General features: G+C 41.6%; 1 protein-coding gene across 15 annotated transcripts in view; it reads right to left on the reverse strand.

Moving 5' to 3' along the window:
- The window catches only part of ATP8A (ATPase phospholipid transporting 8A1), a 293688-nt gene that overhangs the window by 160024 nt on the left and 107026 nt on the right, over positions 1-26638 (reverse strand). The window contains exon 1 of one of the 15 annotated variants that reach the window (XM_083119295.1): positions 1450-1577. The exons of the other annotated variants lie outside the window; for them this stretch is intronic. Coding sequence (XP_082975421.1) covers positions 1450-1486 — 37 coding nt within the window. The 5' untranslated portion in view covers positions 1487-1577. Of the gene's footprint in view, positions 1-1449; positions 1578-26638 lie in introns of those variants that run through there. 15 annotated transcript variants of the gene reach the window in all.

Here is a 26638-nt window from a genome sequence, read left to right on the forward strand (position 1 = left end):
CGCCTACATTCGGATGGATATCCAAAATCATTATACCTATAACATGCACCGCCTATGAATAACTTTTGGTTAAATAACCACGAAGAAGAATTTAGAAAATGAACATTAAAATAATAAATACAAATTTACCTATCAAGTCTGCAAATTACTGCTACGAAAACATATTTCAGAAATGCAAATTCCACCAATGAACACTAAAAAATTGTTAGCTGGCTTTGAAAAGAGCGATTTCATCTCTTTAATTACGCTTCGTTTCTTAAAGATAATGCAGTTCTGAACTACACCAAGTTTGATATCGATGACAAGGAACAAATTAGGAACAATGCATTGCTTCTGATAGTCGACCTTTGTTGGCAAGCGAACAGAACAGCCCTCGGATTTAGAACCTTCTTTATCCTCTGTGTAACAATAAGAACATAATGAAGACATATAAGAAACATAAAAAAAATGCTGGTGTGCATGGAGAAGTGCGGGGATAGCCAACTGAAGTGTCCGTTTAAATAGTCCTGTATTATTCGAAAATAGGTATAAACATTTTTCGCGTTTACCTATTTTACCTGTACGAAGTTACCTCCTTGGGATCATTTCTGAGGAATTTCTGTTGCTTGTTTGTAAGGTTGCGGGCTAAAGATTACAATTTGATTTTTTTACACGTCGATATTACAAACGAAAACAATAAAACAAAATCTGCAGCACAGATCGGTACAAAATAGCAACTGCCATCACTGGTACACTCAAAGAATTTGATGCACAGCATGAGTTATACATATTCACTGTATATAATAATAAAATCATTTTCAAGCTTCTTAAAGTAGATTTTTTAAAAAAACCTACTTTATTGAAGAATGGAGAGAGAGAGAGAGAGAGAGAGAGAGAGAGAGAGAGAGAGAAAGGTAGCGAGGTCGACCGAACAAACGTTAATGAAATCCAAGTATGTGGTACAAGAAACCATTGCAGGACTTCTAACTCAACTGGCTGCAGTGTGTGTGTCATAGAAGGGGGCGGAGCAACTTCACAAACGTACATTTTAATACTGAATTAGAATTATACACTCATGTCTCCTTTCATCGCACATTATATTATCTGATAAAACGTGACTGCAAACGGATGATGTATGTTTTCTTCCCTTTCTTTTTAAGCCCGAGAACGTGCTTGAAATGTTGAATTTTAAAAAAACTACTTTTGCAAGTTTGAATTGGTCATTTTCAATTAGACCTACAGATTGTTCAATTCTAAATGCTTAACATGTGAATAATAAACTTGAGAAATACGCTATCATATGTTCTGGTGCTTTATTTAACTGCAGCTCAGATGTTGCATCTTGTTTTTATTATATATTTTGTTGCTCAAAAGTGCATCATTAACTACGTGCGTGCGCAAAAATTTAGTTAACGTGCACAAGATGTGCAAAAAGGTTATTCCGAAGGGAAAAAAATGTAGTGTACATACTGGCGGGATACACCTTTAAAGGATGGATGATGGTCATCACTGCGGAGCCACAATGCCGAGCACAGATCGAGCGCTCGCTGCACTATCTGATAAATCTATGAGTGGAAAAAGGCCACCCACGCCAACGCCTTCGGAAGCAGCCAATAGCGAGCTTCGGCACTCCTGACGTGGTCCGCAGGCTTACCGGCCAAGCGGCGACCGCAGCGCTCTGCGATAATCTCGATACTTTCCCTCGGACTACGATCGAAATAATCGTTGCTGTAAGCCGGTCACGCTCGGGAACCGTTATACAAGGTAATTCCTTGCTGCACGCCTTGGTTTCTTGAAACAATGCAAAGTGAAACGAAAGAGATTTAGTGTGTTCTCCTCTAAGTACTAATGGGACCTGTACTTACAATATCGCGATGTATTTTATGGTAGTTTGAATTAAACTTAAGCCCGTGGCACACTGAACGAAATCTTCTAATATGACGCCCTTTTGGCTGCTAAATGAGGTCACAATTTTCGACTGTGCACGCTACTTAACACACAAGTAATTTCCATCTTAACGTCGCTTTTCTACCTCTTGGGTTAATCTCGACGATGGGAATGGACTGATGGAATGGGTGTTGGGATAAACGCAGTGATATTATCCACGCCCTACCAGGGTTCAAATCGGGGACCTCTGTCTTCATACCGTCAGGTTCTTTTATGCACAGATAGGCTATTCGGGACTGGACCTACAGTTTAATGTGGGATTCAATTCACTGCGTATCTCCACAGAGTGTCGAACCCAAAACGCCTTCGTTACGAGGTAACAAAGTTATTGCGTAATTGACAAAGTTGCAATTCAAATTATATTTTATACCTATTTATTTCGTGCAATCGGTTATTTTGCTCTTCCTTTTTGTGAAGGAGAAAATATTTATGTTCAAGTTTACAAGCGTGAAAAGAAAAACAAATGAATATTAGCTGCATAAAAGACACCTACAGCTGGAAATAGAAGAGGCACGCGACACGTTACAATATTTTCTGTGTGACTTTCTTCTGCTAATGTAACCAGATCTTTAGTCTCGAATACTAAATTGAAATACGAAAGGGAAATTTCACTGTTCTTGACCTAAACCCACTGTGCGAACTAAGCTTTTTGCAGTGCGGGGGATGCCCACTCATTGGTGTATTTGTGATATCATTTTGGGAAGTAGGTTTTTATTTTATTTTTATTTTTTAGTGGTGTATGCAAATTTGTGTTACAAGTCAGTCAACTAAACTATTGCCTTGCGATTCTAAATACCATAGAACATTGGTTCTAACCTAGGTCATTAAATCTTATGACAAAATTCACTCGTTAATTTGGAAACAGTATGTTTATATTTTAAGAAAACCGAAGCTAATACATAAAAAGAGCTATCGAGCAAATTTCTTTTGCAAAGTTCAAACTTGGCATTCATCCAACCTACCTATACGTATCTTGTGAACACTTTAACGCATGTAAAATATCAACACTATGCCATGGAAACTTAAGTGGCAAAAACCACTGTGAAATTGGTCGGTTGCAGAATGGTGTCCATCTTTAACTCACAACGGTGCAAACTTTTCGGCAGACACAATTAATGGACACAAATGATTTCTTAGTTGTTTTTTACATGGTTAAGAAATGGTATACTAAATGCTTTCAATTCCATTTTATTTAAGGGAGATAACAATAATTTTATTTTGCCGGGATAACATTTTTATGAGGGAGAAATCCCCCCGTTAATTCGCTCTGCCTAAACCCCTGCAAATTATGCAACGTGCCAATTTGTTGTACATTCAGGTTGCCTGCCTGCAGGAGTTAGGCACCGGAAGCGAGCACAAATCAACTTGAGATTTTTCACTGCTCTATATCATTTTAAAATCTGAATTTTACCGTTAACTTTCGTCGCAAATGCTGAAGGGATCCAATTCTACTGCTACTGCAAGTTTCTTTCAAATGTGGTTTTCATCAAGTCCAGCTGAAGATAATCATATTGACTTGAATTTTGAATTCTTCAACGTCAAGTATTGCGAAAAATAAAATTAGAAAGAACACAATGGTGGATCTATCAAGGGAAGTTTATTTCGTTTGTGGTATTCCGAAGGAAGTGCTTCAAACTTGAGAATACAATGAAGTCGATGTTCTAAAATAACTTAGCTTTAAATTTAGACTTATTCTATTCCACTTACATACCTAGGCTTCCACTTTACATTTCTTCACATAGTGTACACTGTCAATAGACAGAGATATAGACTGTTGTTGCGAACTTCTGCTTAGCCGAATGGTTAGTGCAAGCGGTGACGGGTTCGATTCGCGGTGTGAGCTCGAATATTTTGATGGTCTCCCAGCATCGCGAGGACACTTGGGGATCTACTTGAAAGCAATAGAAGCGGACTCCTGCAATGGGATGCAATGCACTGACCTTGCGTCACCCAATGAAAGGCCGCGTGGGGGTTTAATGTGAAGCACTGAAGGTTTCTTCAGCCACATCCACACAACTATTTCTTGAAGTTTACCTTACCTTCAACCACTGGAACATAAATCAACAAGTGCTTTTCTGATGATGCATTGAATACTTTCGACGGAGTTTGACATAAAAAAGCATTGTAAATGAGAGAGGGGAAATTCTCGACTAAATTACGCTTAAATTGGTAATGAACTTCCTTTAGCGATTAACAATTCCCTGTGGCACTTTTCAGCAGTATCGCCCGTACATTGCCTCATCAGGAATAAATTTGCATTGTTAGGAAATTACTGATAAACTACCTTGCAACAACCTTCATTCTAACCATTACGTGATTTGTGTGTCAAGAAGGAATATACGCACATATTACGGTGTTTTTAATCATTATATAAAAATGACAATTTCCTCCCGACCGTACTAAACTATAGTCACGCTATTTTTTTAAAATATGCATTTACTCTATTTACCTACTTTCATTCCTATTAAAGTTGCTGAGATGCATATTTTTTTTTATTCAATTCTCCAAATATCCATATGTGAATTAGTATTTAGGTATCACTTGCTTATCTCAGTGATATTTAATACATTCATGCCCTGACCAGGGTTCGAACATGGGGCCTCTTGCCTGTCATGCTGGCCACTCCACGTAAGCTGAAGTTCCCGATTCGAATCCCGGCCTTGGGACGGGTATTCTTTGTAAGTCTCCTTTCTTCAATTCTATACGATCATCCCTTATGCTGATCGTCACAACTCCCTGAACAACACGTGACTACGTAGCTTGTGTCGTTTAACGTTGCATACTTTGTAAAAGCAGGAAGTTCAACATACGCACGGAGGTTTGGGTTATTTGCTGAACAAATACGAGAAACCTTGTTTGTTTGAAGTTTGCTCATGAAATATTTTCCCAACTTTCTCGTGATGTTTAATGATATTATTTCCTCCGCGATAAGCTATAAACATGACACCGTGCAATATACGGGATGTGAAAAGTCTCACACATACTCGACGGCAAGGTATATACTATGCTACGACCATCTTTTCCACCCGCCAAAGATGCCAACTATTAGACCTGGAAAGATTTAACATAAAACTCAGTGTTAAGGCGAGAAGATACAGTTACGCACTATGTGTGCATTTATTTGAATATCGTCGGAATGGGCAATGCTACTGATGAAAAACGTGGGGGTACAAGAGAGCATGAATTTCTCCACATGTGGCAGGTCGAAGCGTTTTTCAAAGTTTATTATTAAGCTAGATACGACCTGTAAAAAATATGACGAATAAGAATTTTCGTAATTCCATGTATTCCTTATGAGGAATCAACTTCAACATCAAGTTACGGCTAATCAAATGGGAGTTTCGACTTTTCTGCTGGGCAATCACTTCTTCAAACTGTCCTCTTCCCGTTGATATCATTTTCTTTTCCATCGGGAGTTTGATTTCCCAAGATAACAAATCAAAAAATACTCCCGTAAGCCCAATGCATTTCTCCTCGCCTCCTGGCAGTGTTGCCAAACCTGGTGCGCATAAAAGAGCTAAATTTCACCTTACATGGAGTTAAAACTGACTTTCAAGGAGCTACATTTACGAAGTGTTTCCTAGAGTAATGTTAGTTGTCAAAGGGGTGGGGCGCTGCTATTACCGTTAACTCTAAATTGAGAACAATTTATTCTTAGTTTTCACCATCTAGATCCGGCGGTATCACCCATCTCATGGTCGTACGAAATCGAAAATAAAGGATTCCCTTATAACAATATTATGCCAATTTCACGTCAACACGGCGCTATAAAAAAGTAGCTGTGGATATAAGAAGGGATGGGGCGACGCAGCCAATATAACAATATCACGTCACGTACAAAATGTATAATCATGGCAAAAGTTGGTCTATATGGGCAGGAACCAGTGATGATAATTGGTATCATAGTGAGGCACGGGGGCGGGCGCCCCAGTTGACAGGCAAACGAGTGTACGAACGAATAAGTCAGATCTGGCTCCAATATAGCTAAGTTGGCAACACTGACTCGGAGGGAAAACCCGGGAGGAGACTGTCTCTCATGCCCTTAAGGCTCTCCATGAATGAATACGAGCGAGTAACCTCTGCATAAATAATGTCTACTAATGTTTCCAGATATTAGTCATAGTAAACGATCCCACTGTGGCAACGTCTTTGATCGGGTGTATCCAGCTTATTAATTACAATGGGTCTTACATTTGGAGAAGGAAGATTAAAAATCACAGAAACCGATAATTAAAGACTTCAACTTGATTTATCTTGAATGAATCTTGATCCTGAATAAAAAAAAAACAGTGTTTAAACTCCTCAATCAAAGTTTAATTACAAATATTGCGCACCCTAATCAATCAGATGTGAAAGAGTAAAATTTCAAAGGGACGAAATGGGAGGCGAATAGTCACTAATCAATAAATTATTTCATTTTAATTCCGTGATCTACCAAGAATCTGGCTATTTCAGGCATTTCGTGAGCTGTCTGGACATTGTGAAATATCGCTTTCTGAACTGCAGTTCAACAATGGTAACGTATTTCTTGGATTACTTAAGGTAGCAGAGCAGTGTACCGGCAAACGAATTGCATAGGAATTAAAAAGCAATAAATAAACATTAGCAAGACAGAAGGTTGCAGTGGTGCTGACGCGGTCATTATTAAAGATGCATAGGGTCAGTTCAGGAGTGACTACAAGAACCTGTGTCCTGGCTACACAAAAAGACACAGTCAATCAGCCAAAAACCACTTTATGTTCAAAACTGACATAGCAAAATCTTATTCGCAGCTTCAATGCGAGTCATGAACGAAACATAGTACTGAAACTCCTTCCACTCGCTGCTCCCATTTGCCAGATCAAGATGCTGTCTACAGTACAGCTTTTGTGCATGTTCCTACCGTATCAAGCTTCCCTTGCAAAGATACACTTACCGGTTAATTACAAACAGGACTCGGCGACGTTCTGCCCGTAAGAAAACTGTACGGACATTACTGAGAGTTGAAACGTAGGAGCTGGTCGTAGCCATTTAGGCTTGACTGGGCCTTTGCCCTAGGCCACCGAAGCTATTTTCGAAAATTACTTTTCTTTCGAAAAATCGCTACGATGTTCCAAATTCTGAAAAATTGCATCTGCTTAGAATTCCTTCTAGAGCATGCACCTGCATCTTCGTGCGGTTTGCTCTCGCTGTTGGCTAGATTTTTGCAATAGTTTCGTGGCTACGTAAACTTACTTTCCATCACAGATACCTAAACCGCGAAATAAAGCCAAACGTAATGCGAATGCTCCAGAAGGAATTGTAAACAGATGGAAGTTTTCACAATTTCGAATATCATGGCGGTTTTCGAATACAGAGGAATTTACGAAAACGGCTTCGCTGGCGCAGGCCAAAAATCCAGTGGAGCCTTAATGCTGTATAATCCACAGATCAACGATTTTTAATATTTCTATTACAGCCTAAGTTCAGTGAATGTCGCTTTCCGCCATAAGTACGAGGTCGGGCACTCCCCTACAACATTTGGCAACAACCATAGCACGTGAGGTCGTTTTCCGTAGCAATAGACTCTTTCATTTCGCCCTTAAGCCAGTCTCACACGGCAGTTAGGTACGTCCTCACATCGCCATCGACTTCTAGCTTCGTTACTTAACGATCGCGTGAGAGCTTTCTCTTATTTAGTTCCCGACAGAATTAGAAACAGTCTATAAATCCATCGGTAATACCATATAACTACCAATCAGAATTGAGGAACACACTTGCAGCTAAAGTAGGAAGTAGAAGAAGAAGAAAGGCAATAGACCGTAGCATTTTTCGTAGCGTAGCCAATCAGAAGCGACCTCTAGGTCACGAGTGCAGTTGTAATGGCGGCTGCGTGAGATGTAAACAATGTATCACTTCACATTTTTAAAAGCCGATAACTATTCAACCGAGAGGAATAACGTCTCGCGTAAATCGTTATTAGGTACAAAGCAATGGCCCTGCTTAAATACATACTTTACAAGGTTTACTGTACACGTATGAAATAATACTTTATTTGTTTGAAATGTAAACACCGTGCAATCTCATAGATGGTGTAACTCGACGTGCCTTTCATGCTGTACGTATATGTTATACATCGTAATCGCAAAAGCTAGCCGAAATGCTAGTGTGTCCGTAAAGTGGTATATCAACATATGTTATACACTCACATTCACTGCCACGGGTTGGTTACATGTGCTACATTTTTAAACAGTGCCAAAATTATTCTCTCATTATTTTAAGAGAAAACATTATTTTCCCAAATTTTCAGCAGTTATTAGCATCTAAACTTGCGAAGTGATATACCGTGTTTGTGCAGTCGCCATTTTTAAAGATGCGATTTTAAGGATCGTGTGTGACCCCTTTTGCTCCCTTCGCGAACTGAATAGGTAAAAAATCTTATGGTAGTTTCGAGTCGGAGGTGGGTCACGAAGTGAGTACCTACTTAACCACCGTGTGAGACTGGCTTTAGATATGAGGACCTATAGAAGTGGAACTTTCGATCAGGAAACCGGAGTGAATAAAAGCACCTAAAGCGTTCATTCAAATTATAGTCTGCTGTCCAAGAAACTACAATTTCTTCTTGAAAGCCATACGCTGCGATTGGGTTCCAAAAATAGGGGGGCAAGGTGCTAAAAGTGGGAGATGGGCAAGGACAGTTTACCTTCTATTGTTAGATAAAGTTTAGCGTAGTTCTGGGGCAAAAGTGACAAAATGTGGGGACTTGCCCCCCCCCTTTCCCTCTATTCGCCGCCGCTGGATACTATGTTAGTCGATGAATAGTTTTCATTTAAATTCGCCTCTTGATAATACCTACAAATATAAACCGAAATGTTATGTTACGTTAATTTATGATAGATTTGAATTGAGGTACACCGCCTTGCCACCTTTGTCGCCTGATCAAGTACAGAAGCTAGTAGCGAAAGAGAAGAAAAGGTGTGGTAAGATTATTTTTCCAACGTCTGTCTATGCAAGACGGCTAGCGAGCCTAGCAACAGTTCACAGCATGATAAAGATGTAAGCTGTAGGTGCTGAGTTGGGATGACGTCAGCGATTCACTAGGTTCCACAGTCAGGACTTCGAGGATTGTAACTCGCCCTCAAGCTGCAAACGCAGTACAGCCACAGATGTTGCGAAAATAATCACTCTAACATTGGGTGTGGTGGCAGAGTCACCACACCGCCAACTTGAAGAGAGTTATGTTAGCTTTGCATTCATTATGCACCTGTCAACGCAAGCGCTTACAAAGCACTTAAACTGTCTTTTGCCAGGGACTCGCCACACGCAATGCAGCACTTTGGTAAACTTCCCCCATTGATCCTTAACTTCTAAGTGTGAATTCTAGAAGAGAGACGCCTTATAACCAAGAAGAGTATGAAGCACCTGAGTAAGAAAGGGTGAAAAAAAAAAGGTTTGTGGATGTGCCTTGCAATGCATAGAGCGCCACCTGCAAAATGGAGCCACAATTTAGTTATGATACTCAAAGATTCAACACAATTCGTTGAATTCAGTTAGGTTGTTTTAAACAGTATGCTTATTACAGAGGGGAAGTGAGAGAACAATGGACCAAGGAAGTGGGAGAAAGCGTCCATGGTTTTCATTGAAGCTACCATCTCATCATTCTCCCGGAGTGACGCAGCAAAAATAACCGAAACAACATTCGTCAAGATGGTCTCGAGACTTGAACCTGCGACCTACCCAAAACGGGCCCATCATCTAAATAATAAATATAGAATATACGTAAATTGCAAAAATAATTTAATGTCTCATACAAACATATACGTACGTACACACACATGGCAATGATTATTTTAATTCTTTCGTATTATTGAATTGTTAAAGTATATTTCTTATTTTGGATTTCTAATCCTAATAATTCTTTATGATTAGTGGTTCAGGTAGCTCAACAGTAATAGCATATCATTTTATGGGGGTTCTTTACAGGTGGGGGCACAGCCCTCTTTGGTTGATTGATTGATTGATTTGGTGTTTTAAGTCCACTTTATGCACAGTAAGGCTAATCGGGACTGGACCTACAGTTTAAAGTGGGATCCGAACCACTTGTACCTCCACCGGGTATCGAACCCGGACAGCCCTCTTTGGCTCCGATTTCATAAAAATATATAAAGAACATGAAATATACCGAAAGGTGGCAAAAATATATAATTAATGGGGAAGTGAGTAGGGTAAGCATGGCTGGAATGTTCACTTTATGAATTTAAAACTTTCGCTTTTAATTCCAAAGAAAATTCTTCCACGCCTATCTCATGGAGGCAATCAGCCTGTGCCTGACAATACGTTCTTCATAAATTCCATGCTTCAATAAAGCTTCATGTATTCCTTACCAGCCTAACTAGTCCTTTCATTCTCGTCTTTCCGAAATTTTAGCCAGGCACATCCGCCTTTACAGAATTAAGACGCCGGATTAATGCACCCTACGGGGATACCAGAGAATCCTTAGAAAATGTGTGAATTATTTAGCATCAACCGTTACGTAAATGACACACTTCTGCAAGAAACTGGCAACACAAAAAAAATCGATACACCTTTGCAAATGTGCCGTGACGTACCGCAATTTACAACAAAGTAGCAGGTCCGGGTAAGCCTTCAATCATGGGAGGTGTTTTATTAATCCGTAACGGAATACTATTATTTTAATCACGAGTGTCCTTCAAACTTATTAAAGCCAAATACTTACGCACAATGTAAAATAATAAATAATAGCTCTTGTTAATTTTGCGAAATGATAAGCGATTTTTCAACCATAACCATAAGACAAGCAACTTAGTCAGTTAGCCACAAGCGCTAATTTTAGGTAATAGCAGTTGATTTTTCACCTACTATATGTCAAAACGCAAACTGCATGCTTGTTTGTTTTTTTTTAATGTGCGACGTTCGAGCGCACTCCTGATGGGCTCTCTGCATATTACAAATGGAATTTAATATTTAATATTTCTTAATAAATTATAACAATACATCTCCGTAGCGACAAACAAATAGAAATTAACATCCTTAGATAAAATTAAACTTTAAGTTAACATCAATGTACCATCAGTATTAATGATCAACGATACAGTATCAAACACTATCAACAGTGTTAGAAGCTACCGTAAAATTTACAAAATCCTACCGTTAAAATTTAACAACCTACCTGTTAATTTATAAAAAAGGTACCGTTTTTTTATTTCAAACTGAATATTTTATCATGCATAAAGATAAATAATGATTATACATTGCAATTGCTTATGCCATAAATATATTGTTTGAAACTGAAACATGAAATTACATTAATTAGGGCAACTATATCATGGCCGTTACTATTTTAAAAACGGTCACGATCATTTTTAACGGTAGTTGGATGGCAGGGAGAATTGACGGTCTTAGACCGTCATTTCTTTATTCAACTTTTTACAGTAAACACACCTGAAGAGTACCCAAATAGTTTTAGGTGAAAGTAATGACGTCAAGGACGCAGCTATTGTTAGGCTACAGCGCCTTGTAGTTAGGCTCTGTTTGAAAGGTACAAAGTACAGACTTGAAGTATGGTCTTGACGGAAGTGACGTCACCTAGTCCAGCTCAAAAGCACCAAGTATAGAAGTACACAAGTGCACAGCTCGCAGCACAGATCGGTGCCGACTAGGTCACGTGATTTCCGCACTCGTTGTTCATTTGTTTAAAATCACGGAGGTAGAAAGCCAGCAACACAGGTTAAATACACGTTATGGGCCAGCAAGTTGTTGGTTGAAGTTCTTCTAATGTGTAAGAATATTTGAAAACGCTATGTGATTTATATGGTGAAAAACAAGTGTTTAAAACGCGGGGAAAACAACGTGTCCTCAGTTTTATCTACTGATCGCATTTGGTGCTGCCGTCGAAGTGCAATGCGAAAGACTTTCACTTCCAGTCCACGACTTCAAGACCGCACTGCAAGACCATTCTCGGAGTATGCTCGCTTCAGGAACGGTCTTGCACCTTTCGGACACGGCCTTAGTCTTCGATGAATAATGTCTGAAATGTATTGGGGGGGGGGGGGGAGGAGGAACCCGTGCTCTTGTCAGTTCCTAGGTCAGTTCACCATGTCCCGAGTTGCACGTCTGAGTAGTTTCTCCTTCTCTAGGCATGAAGGATCAAGGAAATGTTACTGACATTTCATCTACTGGCAAAGCCGCTTAGGCATATTACATTATACTTATGAAGAATTTTGAAGTGGTTAATTAAGAATATGTTATTCAATATGTGTCGTAAAAGCACATAAATTCCAAAAATGTTGTAGTATATAAACGCTCGGTTAAAAAATCCCAAAACGTTGTTTCTATAAACATTTATTAGTCTATATTTAAAACACCGATTCTGGCTAAACAAACTTAAAGTTCGTATTACAGTTGACGTGTACAGTGTAGAATTCCTCATGGGCTTCTTTTGACACTACTGAATGAACACCTCAGGCGAAACTAACTCTGGCCTTTAAGAAACACACAATTTGCAGAGAGGCAGGTATTCCCTGAAAATATACTGTACAATAATCCTAAAGTCTCGTATTTTATCTGTGAAGATTTCTTGAGACTAACGAATGCCATATATAATGTGTCAGGGGTTAAGTAGCACTCAGCAAAGTTATATATAGCGTGCTGGTTAATCTCATGAGTGGCAAACAAAAGCCTTTCCTGGTTACCACCTCGGCTAACGAAATTTCCACCTGCGCTGCTCTCATGGCGTAATTTCCACGCAGTTCAAAATTGAACTTTTGTTGAAGTCAGCACAGTAAAGCATCACGAAAACTTAAGTTTTGATTGAACACGCTAGAATACCTTATTTAATTTTATTTTTTCGTATTTCACTTGAATATATACATCGGTTTTCTACATCTATGCAAGCCGGATCCTGTGGCTGACTGGTTAGCACATCGCGCTGCGACGCCAAGGGTCCCGGGTTCGAATCTCGCTCGGGAATGGTTGTTTGTGACTGTCCATTCATCAATTTCATCACTCATCCCAGTAGACCTAGTGCCCCGGTTCACAGCCCTCATTTGGGGCTCGAATCATCATGTGGGGCTCAGTGTTGCCAACTCACCCCACGAAAATTTCACCAACTGATATTTTGAAGCTTTTTGGGGGGAGTTGGCAACCTCACACAAGCAGTGTTACCAACTCGGCGTAGCTTTTTGGGTGTTAACCCCAGTGTTTCTCGGCGTAGCCTTTCACGGTGTATAATTTTTTAGTTTTTTTGTGTGTGTGTACATCGGGCGAGGCGTAGCTTTTTGGGTGTTAACCCCACTAGCCTTAGCGTACATAGTTCTGAATTTTTTGAGGCTCATTTGAGGCTCGTCGTAGCTTTTGATGTACAGAGGGCACAGGGCAACACTCTGTAGCTTTTTATGAGGGGGACCTATTGCCTCTTGTTATATTTGGCAACTCTATTGGTTTGAGGGGGGGGGGGGGGTTTACCAACCCATCCGAAGATTCCACTACTTTCACTGGCTAAGCTAACCTACAAATAGTGGCAGTACTGACTTATAAACCCACTGGGTTTTCTTGGTATGTTTTTTCATGATGTGTTGCTAGGCTATTAAGCATCTTGGCGTATACAATGTATATATTTTGAGGGGGTTATAGCTTTTTATGCTGTACGAATACTGGAAGCTTGACAGTGACAACCAACAGAGGATGCGTTCCGAAAGTCTTAACGAAACGAACGCATTCAACGAAAATAACTGGGCTCGTGAATCTGGTGAAACCAGTTATTTTACGGACTTATGGGACACTCTAGGCGAAAGCGCAGGCGCAGCGTTTTGTTTAGAGAAAGTTTCCGCATGGCGTCAGCGGAAGGAATGTCCTTATGGCAAAAATAAACTCTATTATGGCCACTGTTACTTATTTTAATCACATTCTAAGAACGGTCAAGGCATACTTATTTTGTGCATGTTGCTTCATATCGCTATCTGTTAAAATTATAATACATTTTCCGAACTAGTGCAGTTTGAATCCATCAGCACGCGCTTTGTCTGGAAGGAGCAGACGATTTTCACGGAACAAACCAGCATCCTGGCCCGTGTGTTTGGTGAATCTTGTTTTTGCACGAAATGTACGGAATGCAACTTTTGGGACAGCATAATGAAACTCACGAAATGCACGGAAGCACTTATGGAACGGCCAGTTGCCATAACTTGTTTAACGGGTTAAACTCGTGCGACTTTCGGAACGGGCCCAGAGTAAACCTACATCCAGGAACTGGCAACACTAGTTTCTGACAGTGAATTTGAAATAAAATATTAAACAAAATACACTGGGGGAAATAATTGTACAACAATTTGTACCTAATTGTACAATACTTGTACCTAATTGTACAACTTAGGCTGTGTCCGGATTGGCAAGTGCTCCGTACCGTTCTCTCCTGTTGTTCTCGCGTGCCGTCGAACTCACGTCCCAGTCGTCCGAATCTACATGTCCCCTTGTAGTACGGTTGTTATTTTTCTCGCCAGGTGTCAGCCCGAACTTCACCCACAGCGCTCTGGGGCGCAGGCGCACCGCACGGAAGCAGAAGGCAGACGCCAAACAAACATCACAATGATTTCCACCTATTTACTAGTTATATTAAAAATGTAACGTGCTACTTTATTATTTACAATTTTTCTACATTCAGTATTATCGATAAACTGTTAAAGTATCACTGAGTTTTACATCGTCTAATCAGTAAATGTTGTCTGTACAAAGTGAAAGTAAGAATATGGTTGCCAAGCGTGCATCTGTCGCGCCTCTCTGCTCTCCCCTCCAACTCCACGTTTGCCGCGAATTCAGACAACAATGAAAGCACGTGTTTTTACGTTCTCGTAATACTAACCTTGCTCTACTGATTTTAAATTACTTCCATCCGCTTTTTTTCTGTGTTATTTCTGTATGCACGCAACATTCACTTTCAATTCAACCTGTGAGCTGTATAATGAAACACGGGAGTGTTAGTATAGCAGGCTCCGAGTTTACAATTTATTAAATTAAACAATAATTTATGTAAGAATATACTTGTACTTACCGAACACAAAATAAAAGCACATGTGAATGTTTGCGTGTGTTCATATATGACGACTGAGTAAAAAATAATGTTGACTCCCCGAAAGATAAAGTTTCTAGTTCGATATCAGATGGATGCAAATTTTATGTTTTGCTCTCCAAAATTTTAATTTTATGTTTGTGCTATTTGTCATACAGCAGAGGAGAAGAGGGGAGAGCCATCTATTAGCAAACAATAGAAATAAAAAGTAGGTCAAACTTTTTCAACACCCAAACATTTTAAACGTCCTCGCGTAGTAATACGATCTAGCTGAAGACGTTTAAAAGAGTACTCTTAGTCGACGAAGCTAATTGCTAGGGCCCTTATATTACTAAAATATTCTTTAATTTGCATATTTCTCATACCGCCATATGTTGTTCTAGTTGACTTCTTCCAAAAAAATGCTAATTAGCGAGAGTTAATTAAGCAAAGCAAGTAAAAGAAGCAAAATAGAACAACATATGCCGGCGTGAGAATATGTAAAAAATCGATTCAGAGGTGGATCGATTTAAAATTGGGGGATATTTTGCATTTTTTCCCCCCTATAATGTACAAAACATTTACCGTACACAATTCTTTCTATTTACAACAGTATAAAATAAAAGGAATGTGTGACAATATCCATATTGCAGAATCTTCTACAACATTTTTATGCAACATGTTTGCAAGACGTAACAAATGAAGGTTAGCAGCGCAAACATACGCGTCATAGATTTGAAAAATCATACAACCTCTGCCATCTATTGAATGAAAAAGAAACTACGTGATGAAAATCGGGAAGCCGTCGATTCTGTATAGAGGGAAGATGGAAAAAAAGAGCTCTACGGAAACTGACGCTCTTAACAATATTGTACCCCCCGTGAAAATTATATATAAATAAGAGTTAAGTGTATTATCTGCTTTCATGTCAGATTTTACCAACCTGTCAGCTGTAGTGTTTAGGTGACAAGCGACTTGCTCAAATATGACGCTCTTAACAATATTGTACCCCCCCGTGAAAATTATATATAAATAAGAGTTAAGTGTATTATCTGCTTTGATGTCAGATTTTGCCAACTTGTCAGCTGTAGTGTTTAGGTGACAAGCGACTTACTCAAATATGATGTTTTTGACAATATTGTACGTATATTGTATTGTATAGGAGACTAGAAGCATATAATTTGGCGAAAAAAACAACCCAAGTAAGGTCATAGAGAATAGTTAAAAAAAGTGAGCAATTATATTTTGCATTGCACACAATTGGATATTAAATAACATACCCCCAAAAAATCTCTGCATTATGCGTTCTGTAAAAAATTGCCCTACGTGCCAAACTGCTGTGTCAAGTAAACATTTTCAAAGACACTGTCGTACTTGTGTGCCGGAAAAGCGAATATGTGCAACCAAACTGTGCTCTAAGTGTGGAAAAAATATTTCTATTGCCAACTTCAAGCGACACCAGCTTACTTGTAAGAGCACTGGAACATCTCTATCGCAACCTTCCAAGCGAAAGGTAGAAGTAACCTCCCTCGATGCATTGCCACCTGCCAAACGCGTCAAGCTGGCGAAGAAAGCAGACCGGTTTGCGTTTGAGTATTTATTAGAAGATTTTGACATAACATCAAACAGCTTCTGTGATGTGCGCAGTTTTCTGGGGAGCGAGCGAGGTAAGATAATATCCATCCTCAACGATGCATTGGCCACACACTCCACTAAATTCTATGCTGTGCTATGCTGCAAGTATAAGAAACCGTCTGATGAAATATATAAATTCTTCCATGCCACAAAAGCAAAAATACTGCATCAGGCAGATGTCACTGACCTCGACAGCATCTACGACAAGTTTGTCGAGGAGCTTGTGGCAAAGCACGAGGAGCATCAGGCTGAAGGCTCGGGCGGTTCGCTGTGTGGCGACCCCCACGAACTTTGTCTGACACTTAACAAGTTCCTGCCACTGGCAGGGTCTAGCTATATTGCCCTGCCGCCCGAGGTTGAAGCAAGGAAAGCTGTTGTCAATATTCAGAACAAAGACACCAAATGCTTCCTCTGGTCGGTGCTGGCAGCATTGCACCCTATACCTTGGGAAAACCACTCGTACCGTGTTAACCACTACAAGCAGTATGAGTCGGAACTGGAGGATGCAATGGCCGGGATTGCCTACCCTGTAGAAGTCTCGCATATTCGCAAGTTTGAGGTTCGTGCTCGTGACTTGTTGGGCCTGCAATTAGCCATCAATGTTTACGGTCTCACCGAGAACAAAAATGAGGTCCACCCCATCCGGGTGAGCAACGTGAGCAACAACAACGAGGCACAAGAAATCAACCTCCTGCTCATCAAGGACGAAACCCATCACCATTACACCCTTATCCGTTCCCTCTCTCGGCTTGTTTCGAGCCAACGGAGCAGTGATAGTCACCACGTCGAGGTGTGTCGCAGGTGCTTGTCTACATTTCATAATCGAGCACAGCAGGATTACCGGCGCATCAGAGGACCCAACATTGCTGCTGAGAAGCTAGCTCGCCACATGCTCTACTGTGGTACCAACAAGCCTGCACGAACTATCCTGCCCGAACCTGGTGCAGTAGAGTGCTTTCGAATGCACAGTGCTATGGTGAAGCATCCTGCCTTTATTGTAGCAGACTTCGAGGCCTTTCTTCAACCTCTGTCTAACTGCGAGCCCAACCCCGAAACATCCTCTACCATTCCTTTCCAAATCCACGAGGCCTCGAGTTACTCCTATGTTGTGGTGTGGCGAGACCATATTGCCTCCGAGCCCTATGTGTATCGCGGTCCCGACCCAGTCAAACACTTCCTGAAGAGAATGCAACAGGAAGCCATCAAAATAGGGAAGGTGCTGTTGGCCCCCAAGCCCATGCTGCCTCTGTCTCCGGAAGACAAGCATCAGCACGAAATAGCTCTAAATTGTCCTGTTTGCAACTCAGTCTTCAATGACGATAACAAAAAGGTCCACCACCATGACCATTATGGGACCGGAAGCTACATTGGCCCGTGGTGCAACAGGTGTAACTTGAGAGCCAGGGACCCGCGCTTCATACCGGTCTTTTTTCACAATGGCTCGGGATATGATTTCCATCACTTGGTCACACATCTAGGGTACGACAATGCAAGAATCAATGTCCTGGCACAAAACGAGGAGCGTTATATTAGCGTCAGCAAGTGGGTGCCGATCCCCGACTCAAGCAGCAGCATCGAGCTTCGGTTCCTCGACTCTCTAAGGTTTCTCCAGGCAAGTCTGGATGCTCTTGCTGGGAAGCTCAGAGACGACCAACTAGCCATTACCACATCAAGTTTCCCGAACTTAGATGTCACACTCATCAGACGTAAAGGGGTCTACCCCTATGAATACGTCACAGACCCTTCCAAGTTCGAAGAAGAGTTGCTGCCTCCCCAGGATAAGTTCTACAGCCAGCTGAGAGGTTCAGGTATTACCGACGAGGAGTACAAGCATGCTCAGTCTATGTGGGTCGAGTTGGGTTGCCGAACTTTCGGTGATTACCACGATGCATACCTGAAGCTTGATGTGACGCTTCTTGCCGATGTGTTCCAGGCGTTTCGGGCGACTGCGATAAACATTTACAACCTGGACCCTGTATATTTTTACAGCCTTCCTGGACTGGCATGGTCGGCCATGCTTCTGCTGACTAAAGTTAAACTTTCACTTATCTTCGATGTTGATATCATGCTTTTCATCGAGAGAGCTATCCGGGGCGGCATGGTCCAAGTGTCGCAACGCTTCGCACACGCCAACAATCACCACATGGCTACTGGTTACGACCCCTCCCAACCATCAAGCTACATCATGTACACTGACGTGAATAATCTTTACGGGCACTCCATGATGCAGCCACTCCCCTTTAGAGGGTTCGAGTGGGCTGATGCTTCCAAATTTGACGTCGAAAGCTTCGACGATTCGGAACATGGGTTTTTTGCCGAGGTGGACCTTGACTTCCCCGAGAATCTGCAGGATTTGTTCTGCGATCTTCCCCCTGCACCCGAGTTCAAGTGTCCACCTGGCTCGGATCAACCGAAGCTCGTCATGGACTTGGAGCCCAAAAAGCGTTATGTGCTACACTACCGGAATCTCCAGTGGTTAATGCAGCAAGGGGTCTCGGTCAAAGCAGTTTACCACGTGCTCTTGTTCAGGCAGTCTCCATGGTTGAAGCCGTACATCGACCTGAACACCACACATCGCACCAAAGCCAAGTCCGAGCTTGATAAGGATTTCTTCAAGCTCATGAACAATGCGGTATTTGGGAAGACCATGGAGAATGTGCGAAATCGCGTTGATGTGAGGTTGGTGACGAAGAAAACACAGTGTCGTCGACTTGTTGCAAGCTCGCTGTTCAGATCTCGAACAATTTACAACGAACAGATGTCTCTGATTCACATGAACCGGGGCGAGGTGCTACTCAACAAGCCCATCTATGTGGGAGCTGCAGTTTTGGATCTGAGCAAGTTGTGCATGTTCGAGACATATTACGACATACTACGTGCACACTACAACCACAATATCTCGCTCCTCTACACAGACACAGACAGCTTGGTGTACCATGTTCACACGGACGATGCGTATGGTGATATAGCCAAAGTTCCAGCTCTTGTCAAGCTCTTCGACACATCGGGCTATCCCCAGCTAAACCGGTATGGAATTCTACCCCGGAACAAAAAAATACCCGGCAAACTCAAGGACGAGAAAGACGGGGATGTGATTGTGGACTTTGCTGGACTTCGTGCCAAAGCCTATGCGATCCGGGCTGAGGGTTCTATAACAAAAAAGGCAAAAGGTGTAAGCAGGCAAGTGGTTCGGGAGCACCTCAAGTTTGAGGATTACCTCGAGTGCCTCAGAACAAAATCGCCCATTCTACAAAAAGAGCATCGTATCCAAAGCGTCGATCATGTGCTTACAACTAATATTGTCAGGAAAGTTGCTCTGGATGCACACGACGACAAGAGGTGTATTCTTGAATGTGGGGTCCATACACTTCCGTGGGGCCACTATCGCCTCCAGACTAGTAAGGCCTGCCCAGAGTGTAACAAAGAGTAATAGGCAATGCAAAATGAAAAAAAAAAACAATTTTAATTTACTTCCACTTCCTCGATTACATGCATGCATGGCACAGCAAAATTAAACTTCTGGGAAACTGCTTATTGTAGTTTGTACTTGTGTATATAAAATTCCACATTTCTTATTGTGTGCTATTTTTTTTTAATTTTTTTTTGTATCTAAAACTGTTCAGTTACTCTTTCATTCTTGACGTCATACACAAATGTTTTCTCTGCAATAAGAATGACACTGCACAGAGTATCTGCAGGCAAGGCGTCGTGGAACTCGCATACAATCTTGATGTTGGTACGATCGTTAACAACCACCTGTTTTCTTTTAGATGTGTTGATGACAAACATGGGTCTGCGAGCTATGAACTCGTTGGGGTTGTAGTACACGTCCACATTGCCGGAGGTCACTCTCTTGTAAGCTGTGTACGCCTCGTAAAGTTTCAGGTAATCGTTGTTCGTAATGTTTAAGTTATAATTCTCGCGTGGAAAAACTTCATTCCTGCCATTTTTGAGGTAAACATTTTTAATTTTGCAATTATCAAACTGGCTAGAATCTTTCTCTTGGTTATTATCTTTCCCCGTCTGGAAGAGCACAACCGTAAACTCAGGCATATCGTACCGGATGCTGTTGAACTGCGTAGTAACATCAAATTCAAAATGGCTGCCGGAAGCAGGTTTCTGCACACACTGGTAACCGTAAAATTGGATGGGTACTTGGGGGTTCTTCAAAATGTCGGCTTTGTACTTGAGACCGTAGTTAGATTCGTATTCCACCACAGGCATGCGCAGCTCCATGAACTGGATGACGCACTTGGCTGCGTCGGGTAGTGTGTTGGCAAGTGCCGCACCGTCTGCACCCAAGGTGCTGTAACGCATCAGCACATTGTTGTCGTTGGCGCTTCTGCGAAAAGTAACCCGCAAGCCACCCTTCCACATAATCTCTGTGTAGTCGGAGAAGAATCCCGGCAGCAGACGCATGGGAAACAGTACTGTGTGACTTGTTGTCGATATTTTGGCCCCGGCTTCGAATCCTCCTGCTTGGTAGTATGCTGCATCGGTCTTGGAGAGCTTCAGTGTTCCCACAGCTGTAGAAGTAATCCCGGGGTAGTCAACCCTATCGATGACGGTGCCATGCTTTCTAACTTCCACTTGCGAGAACAGATGTGGTACAAAATTGTCCACAAGTTTTAAATTTGCATTGGCATTAAATGCTTCCCCGTTGTCTCTCTTCACCACATCAAACTTGATATACAAATCAGCTCTGTGAGGGTGAATGAACCCATCCCCAACGTCCACATCGTATTCGATCTCCCTGTTCGGCTCGTTCAAATTGGCGAACGTGCGACGATTGGGTGGGAAGGACTGCAACTCGTAACTTTCGATTTGCTCCATGATTGTTATTTATTATACGTTAATCTCCACGACGGCGGTGGTAGTAGCTCCGGCAAAATTCACCACCTCATTTTTTTCGTTTGTCACTGCCAATTCTATGTTGTCTATGCGATTACGAGATATGGGGAAGTATATCGGTGGTGAGGGTGTGTATATAATCGGTTCCATGAATTCAGAGTTTGGTTTGAACGTAGCGATGATACCTGTCTGCTTGTGGCTGCCTGGGATACCATCCGAGGATTTGGTGATCATGCCTTCTGCCACGTTGCAATGTATGTTCAGAGTCTCGATGGCTAGAAATTTAGGAATGTTGGCACCGATGTGCTTGATGCCAGGTTCGAGCTTTGTGTTGTTCTCGAATCCCAGAAGCTCTCCAACAGTGCCTAGGTCTACTGTTTCCGTAGCAGACACAATTTCAACTCTGTGAGTTACAGAATTTTGAGATAGCAGTATATTTCTTGGCAATTGGGCTTGCAAGGTAGACAGATTGTACTGTCCTGGCGTGATAACTATTTTTTCATTTCCAACAGTAATTTTGTTATTGTGCTCCGTGACATTGGGTATCAGGTACATGCTGTAGAATGCACGAAGAGCAATAGATTTAGGATAGATGATGTCGTCATGCAACGCGAGTTTCAAGACCGAAGTCTCGCTGGTGAGATGGAACACTCCCATGGTGTTTTAGGTACCACAATGCTTTCTGAAAATGCTCCACTGAGGGGTTATTTATTTTAGACATGTATGCGAGAACGAAAAGGCATAGGTGGCCGCAGTTAACATCGGTGAAACCCTGGATGCGTTTGTCATTGTAGTAGAGGTTGGCAACACTGAGATACTTCACCAACCTGGCAGGCGGTGTGCCACCGAACGAATCGAAAACAAATGCATTGTCATCGTCAATTTTGAGGTAGCATATCCAATGTGTACCAGGATTTTTGTAACTGTCCAGGTTGACCACGCCATACTCTTTTTTCTTCACAGCAGAGGGTAGAGAATCGGACATGAAAACACCCCTGAAGTTCCTTATTCCCAACGGTTCGATCAGAGATTCAATATCGAAGTTGGACAGGGCTTCTTCTTTTTTTTATATTTCTTCAAAGCATCGAGGTTGTTTTTTCGCTTTTTGGTCACACCTTTCCCCTTCTTCTCCATAGCCAGGTTGTGACGTTTCTGTTCTTCCAGTTCGGCCTTGTTCTTTTTTGCATCGATGACGGTTTTGGCAATGGCAGCACTGCCTCCTGCCAAGCTGCCCACTGCACCCAAAGCTGCCAAGATGGCCGGAATGCTGAATATGAAACCTCCAATCTTCTGCTGCTTCCGCGAATGCTGCAACTTTTTCAATTGTGGAGTGCTGAGCAGCAATTTCATTCCGTGTCCTTTAGACAAGCATGAACGTTTCTTCTCGCGTTGTTTCTTGGTGAGTAACCCATTGAGGGCACCCAGCGTTTTCAGATTCGAATATGGTATCTGGTACACGACGCCCTTGGGCTTCATAATGTATTTTTTTTTTTACGGTATGTTATTTTATATATGTTCAGAGATTTTTTGTTTTCCCTCCCGTGTAATTTTTTTTACGGTATGTTATTTATATATACTTTGCAGCTATTAAACAAATTCGATTATGTGCTTTGTTTTCTTACCAAGAAGTTCTTTTGTCCCCTTGTACACGATTCGAGTTGTGTTCTCGATTAAAATGGATAGCTTCTCGTCGGATAACATGCTAGCGTATCGATCTGGTAAAAATAGGCTGTATTGTCCGTTGAGCAACAGACGTACTTTGGGACCATACTGGGTTGCAACAATTGAACCGGAAGTTATTGCATAAGGTTTGTCCACTTCCAATTCCTGAATTTTTATATATTCGACTGACAAATTTAGCATTTGTTTTAATGCCTGGACGTCACTAATTTTTTCACTCATATCGAAGAAATATTTTTTTGGTCTCGTAGATTTTTTTACAGTGTGTTATTTATAGAAAAAAATTTCGGCATTGCCTAATGCGATGAGGTGATCGATGATCCTGCTGGTTTCAGCATTTGAAGCATACCAGTCGTCTGTATATCGTCTCCTCCCCTGTCTCCACTCGTGAAGTTCGTCCATCTTATCAGCCAATTTTTCATCAGCAGCCCGAAAAAAAAAAAAGCATAGGGAGAAGAAGAAGATTTTACACCGCTTATTTTTCTCAGATGATCCAGAAGTAGCATTTCACAGGGCAAGCGAAATTGTGGTGTTATTTTAACTAAATCAATAAGCCTCGTGACTATCGTCGAAGGTAAATATAAATATTTTGTATAACACTTCTGTTGGTAAGTTGCGTAGATATTTTTTTACTGTGTGTTATTTAATTACAGCCCCCACCCCAATTTTCGTTTTGTATTCATGGCAATGGTCGTGCCCAATGCTGCAACCCGTTCACCCAGCGAGGCGTCTCTGCTGACGAGTCTCCCGAACGCGACATGCTCCAATTTTCTATCAGCATCGTGACGCGCATCTAAATTCGTATATGTGTTGTAAGCAATGTCGTGATCCTTGCATGCAGCATCCAGCAGATTTACCCCCTTGTCTCCTCTCTCCAGTCGCCGTTCGAGTTGGGTACCCGGTCCGCAGTATTGGTAACCTGGTAGGTGCATCTCGAAGGGTAGCTTGTTGATGATGTCGTTCACGAGACCTCGACCCTCGGCCACATTCCAGAATTTGGGAGGCAGGGTGTTGATGATTTTGATAAGGTAACCTATACCTTTGTTGTCGTTGACAATGAAGTTGCTAAGCTTGGTGCTAATCATGTCCATGATGCCCACCTTCTCGTTGTGGAAGTTGCGATTACCTGCATTCTCTTCACCTGCGATAACCAGCAATCGATCTACAAGCTTCCTTACGTCGTCTACCCAAACAAACTCTTTAGGTAGGGTATTGTAGAGTTTGACACCGCTGCCAGTTTTAATTTGGTTCCATATTGGCTTGATGAGGTTCCTGTATTTTTCTCCACTGCTTGATTTTACGCGATTCTGTGTTGCATCGTTGTTTTGGTACAGGGCATCCGTTATGATTAAAATTTCTGTGTAACTTTGGTAATCCTCGTCTGTGTAATCTTTAGGTTGCTTTTTGGTGATAAGTTCCCACAGGCCCACAGTGCCAGGATACCTAGTCCAGCTGTTCTTCTCGCCCAAATTAATTTTCACGTCGTCACCTTCGAACGTAACTTTTGACTTTCCAATTTTCCATACCACACCCTCGTTAGGTTCCACAGAGGGGTACAATCCAAACACCTCGTCCTTTTCAAATTTCCCGGTGCTCAGGTAATCTCTCGCCAACGGACCTAATTCAACTACCTTGTCCGAAGAGGTACTGCCTAGAACCTAACGTCTCAGAGGTGCAGCTCCAAGTTCGAACGGGGTAGTGTGAATACTGGATATCGGTGTAGGCACAGCATAATTTCGAGCAGCAAGTGGCACGAGCTCGTTGATTAAATCTTTATTTTGCTCGGTAACATCTTTGATGTCTTTACCTAGTCCACTTATAGCATCAATAATAGGTTGGTCCTGTCGCTTTTTCTCTTCGTAAATTCCGCGATTCTCTGATTTCCAACCCCTGAAGCGTTTGGCCAGGTAGTCGCGCAGCTTCAAGTTGTCGTCTGCGAGTTTGCGTTTCATTATTTGTTATTTATAATACGTCAAGACGTTTCTTGTAACGTCGCAACGTTTAGAAAGTTGTTTATTTTGTTTCTGTATTTTCCGTCATTGGGTTTCCTCGTCATGTCTATCGTGGCGAATCCGAAATCATCTTGATTCCAGCATGAAGAGCAAAATTTGGAAAACTGATTGTAGTTCATGTCCCCGCCTACATAATCATCGTAAGCATGTTTTAAATTGGTGTGGTCTTGACGAAACAAGCAAATAAAATTAGCGTTGTCTCGGAGAAGCTGCTTGGGAATTTTAGAAAAAGTCTGAGCAAGATAGAAGCAGTCTATGCCTCTGTGCCGCCCCTGTGTAAAAAAATTGCGAATTTCGTTATGATTCTCCAGGATGACATCGTCGAAGACCACCACCGAATTTTCATGGCAGCAGTCTAGTGGCATTACTTCGGAGGCAAAAGTAGCTATGCTCAGCCCTTCGTACAGTTTTGTCAGCTGTTGATATTTTGCTTGCTCCAAACTTTTGGAAAAAACATACAAGTGCCTGTTCTTCCAATCTAACCAGTCGGGGGCAAGAAGAAAATTATCAATAAGTAAAGTTGTTTTCCCACACCCTGAAGGTCCGACAATAAGGCAGCGAATATTGTCCGGCAACAGTTCGCCGTTTTTCCTAGCCTGACGCTCCGGGGGAAAATCTGGCAGTCGCCTCACCACATCCCAAGCACCCGTTACACAATCACCTCGTTTGCGTCGATCCAACTTTTTTCCTCGAGTCCCAACCATTTCACCAACAGTTTGTCACCTTTTCTACGTAATACTTTTTCGATAAGATACGTATTGGGGTATTTTGTTTTAGAAAGTTCCTCCTCGTAGAATCGCCCTTTCAAAATTTCGTTGCGATTATCTTTTATTATATACGTGTGACGGTTACCGGGTAACAATCGAGCAACAGTGAAAAGTTCCGTACTCCAGTTTTTGGTAAAACCTTTTTCAAACATGCGCTTAAATTTACTATTTCTTACTTGGTCTCCAATTTTGAATTTCGGTTTTTTGTTAGTGGGCCGGTACTTGGGGCAATAAACAGTAGAGATCAATTGTACCTCATCAGACTTGCTGACATCGGCAGGCTTCATGCGTATCGTGCTATGCAAACTGTGATTATAGTCGTTTACGAGTTCCGGAAGCACATTGACCCACTTGTGGTTACCTTGAAGCGTGAATCGTTTCCACATGCGTGTTTTGAGAGTACGGTTAAAACGTTCCACTATGCTGGCTTTGATGTGACTGAAAGTCGAGTAATGTTGAATATTTTGTTTCTGAACAAACTGTTGAAATATCGAGTTGTAAAATTCCTTTCCGTTATCCGTTTGAAGAAATCGAGGTCGCCTGCCATTTTCATTGAAAATAGTTTTGAATGCTTCCATTACGCACACACCTGTTTTAGCCTTGAGGGGCAAAGCCCACGCAAATTTTGAAAATGTATCTATAACAGTAAGAAGATACTTGTATCCTTTGTTGATTTTATGTAAATTTTTTAGGTTACCGCTACTCATTTCCACAAGGTCAGCCTGCCAAAGGTCATCCACGCCTTT

Source organism: Lepisma saccharinum, chromosome 3 (assembly GCF_977018435.1).
Source record: "Lepisma saccharinum chromosome 3, izLepSacc3.1, whole genome shotgun sequence".
Taxonomy (NCBI): domain Eukaryota; kingdom Metazoa; phylum Arthropoda; class Insecta; order Zygentoma; family Lepismatidae; genus Lepisma; species Lepisma saccharinum.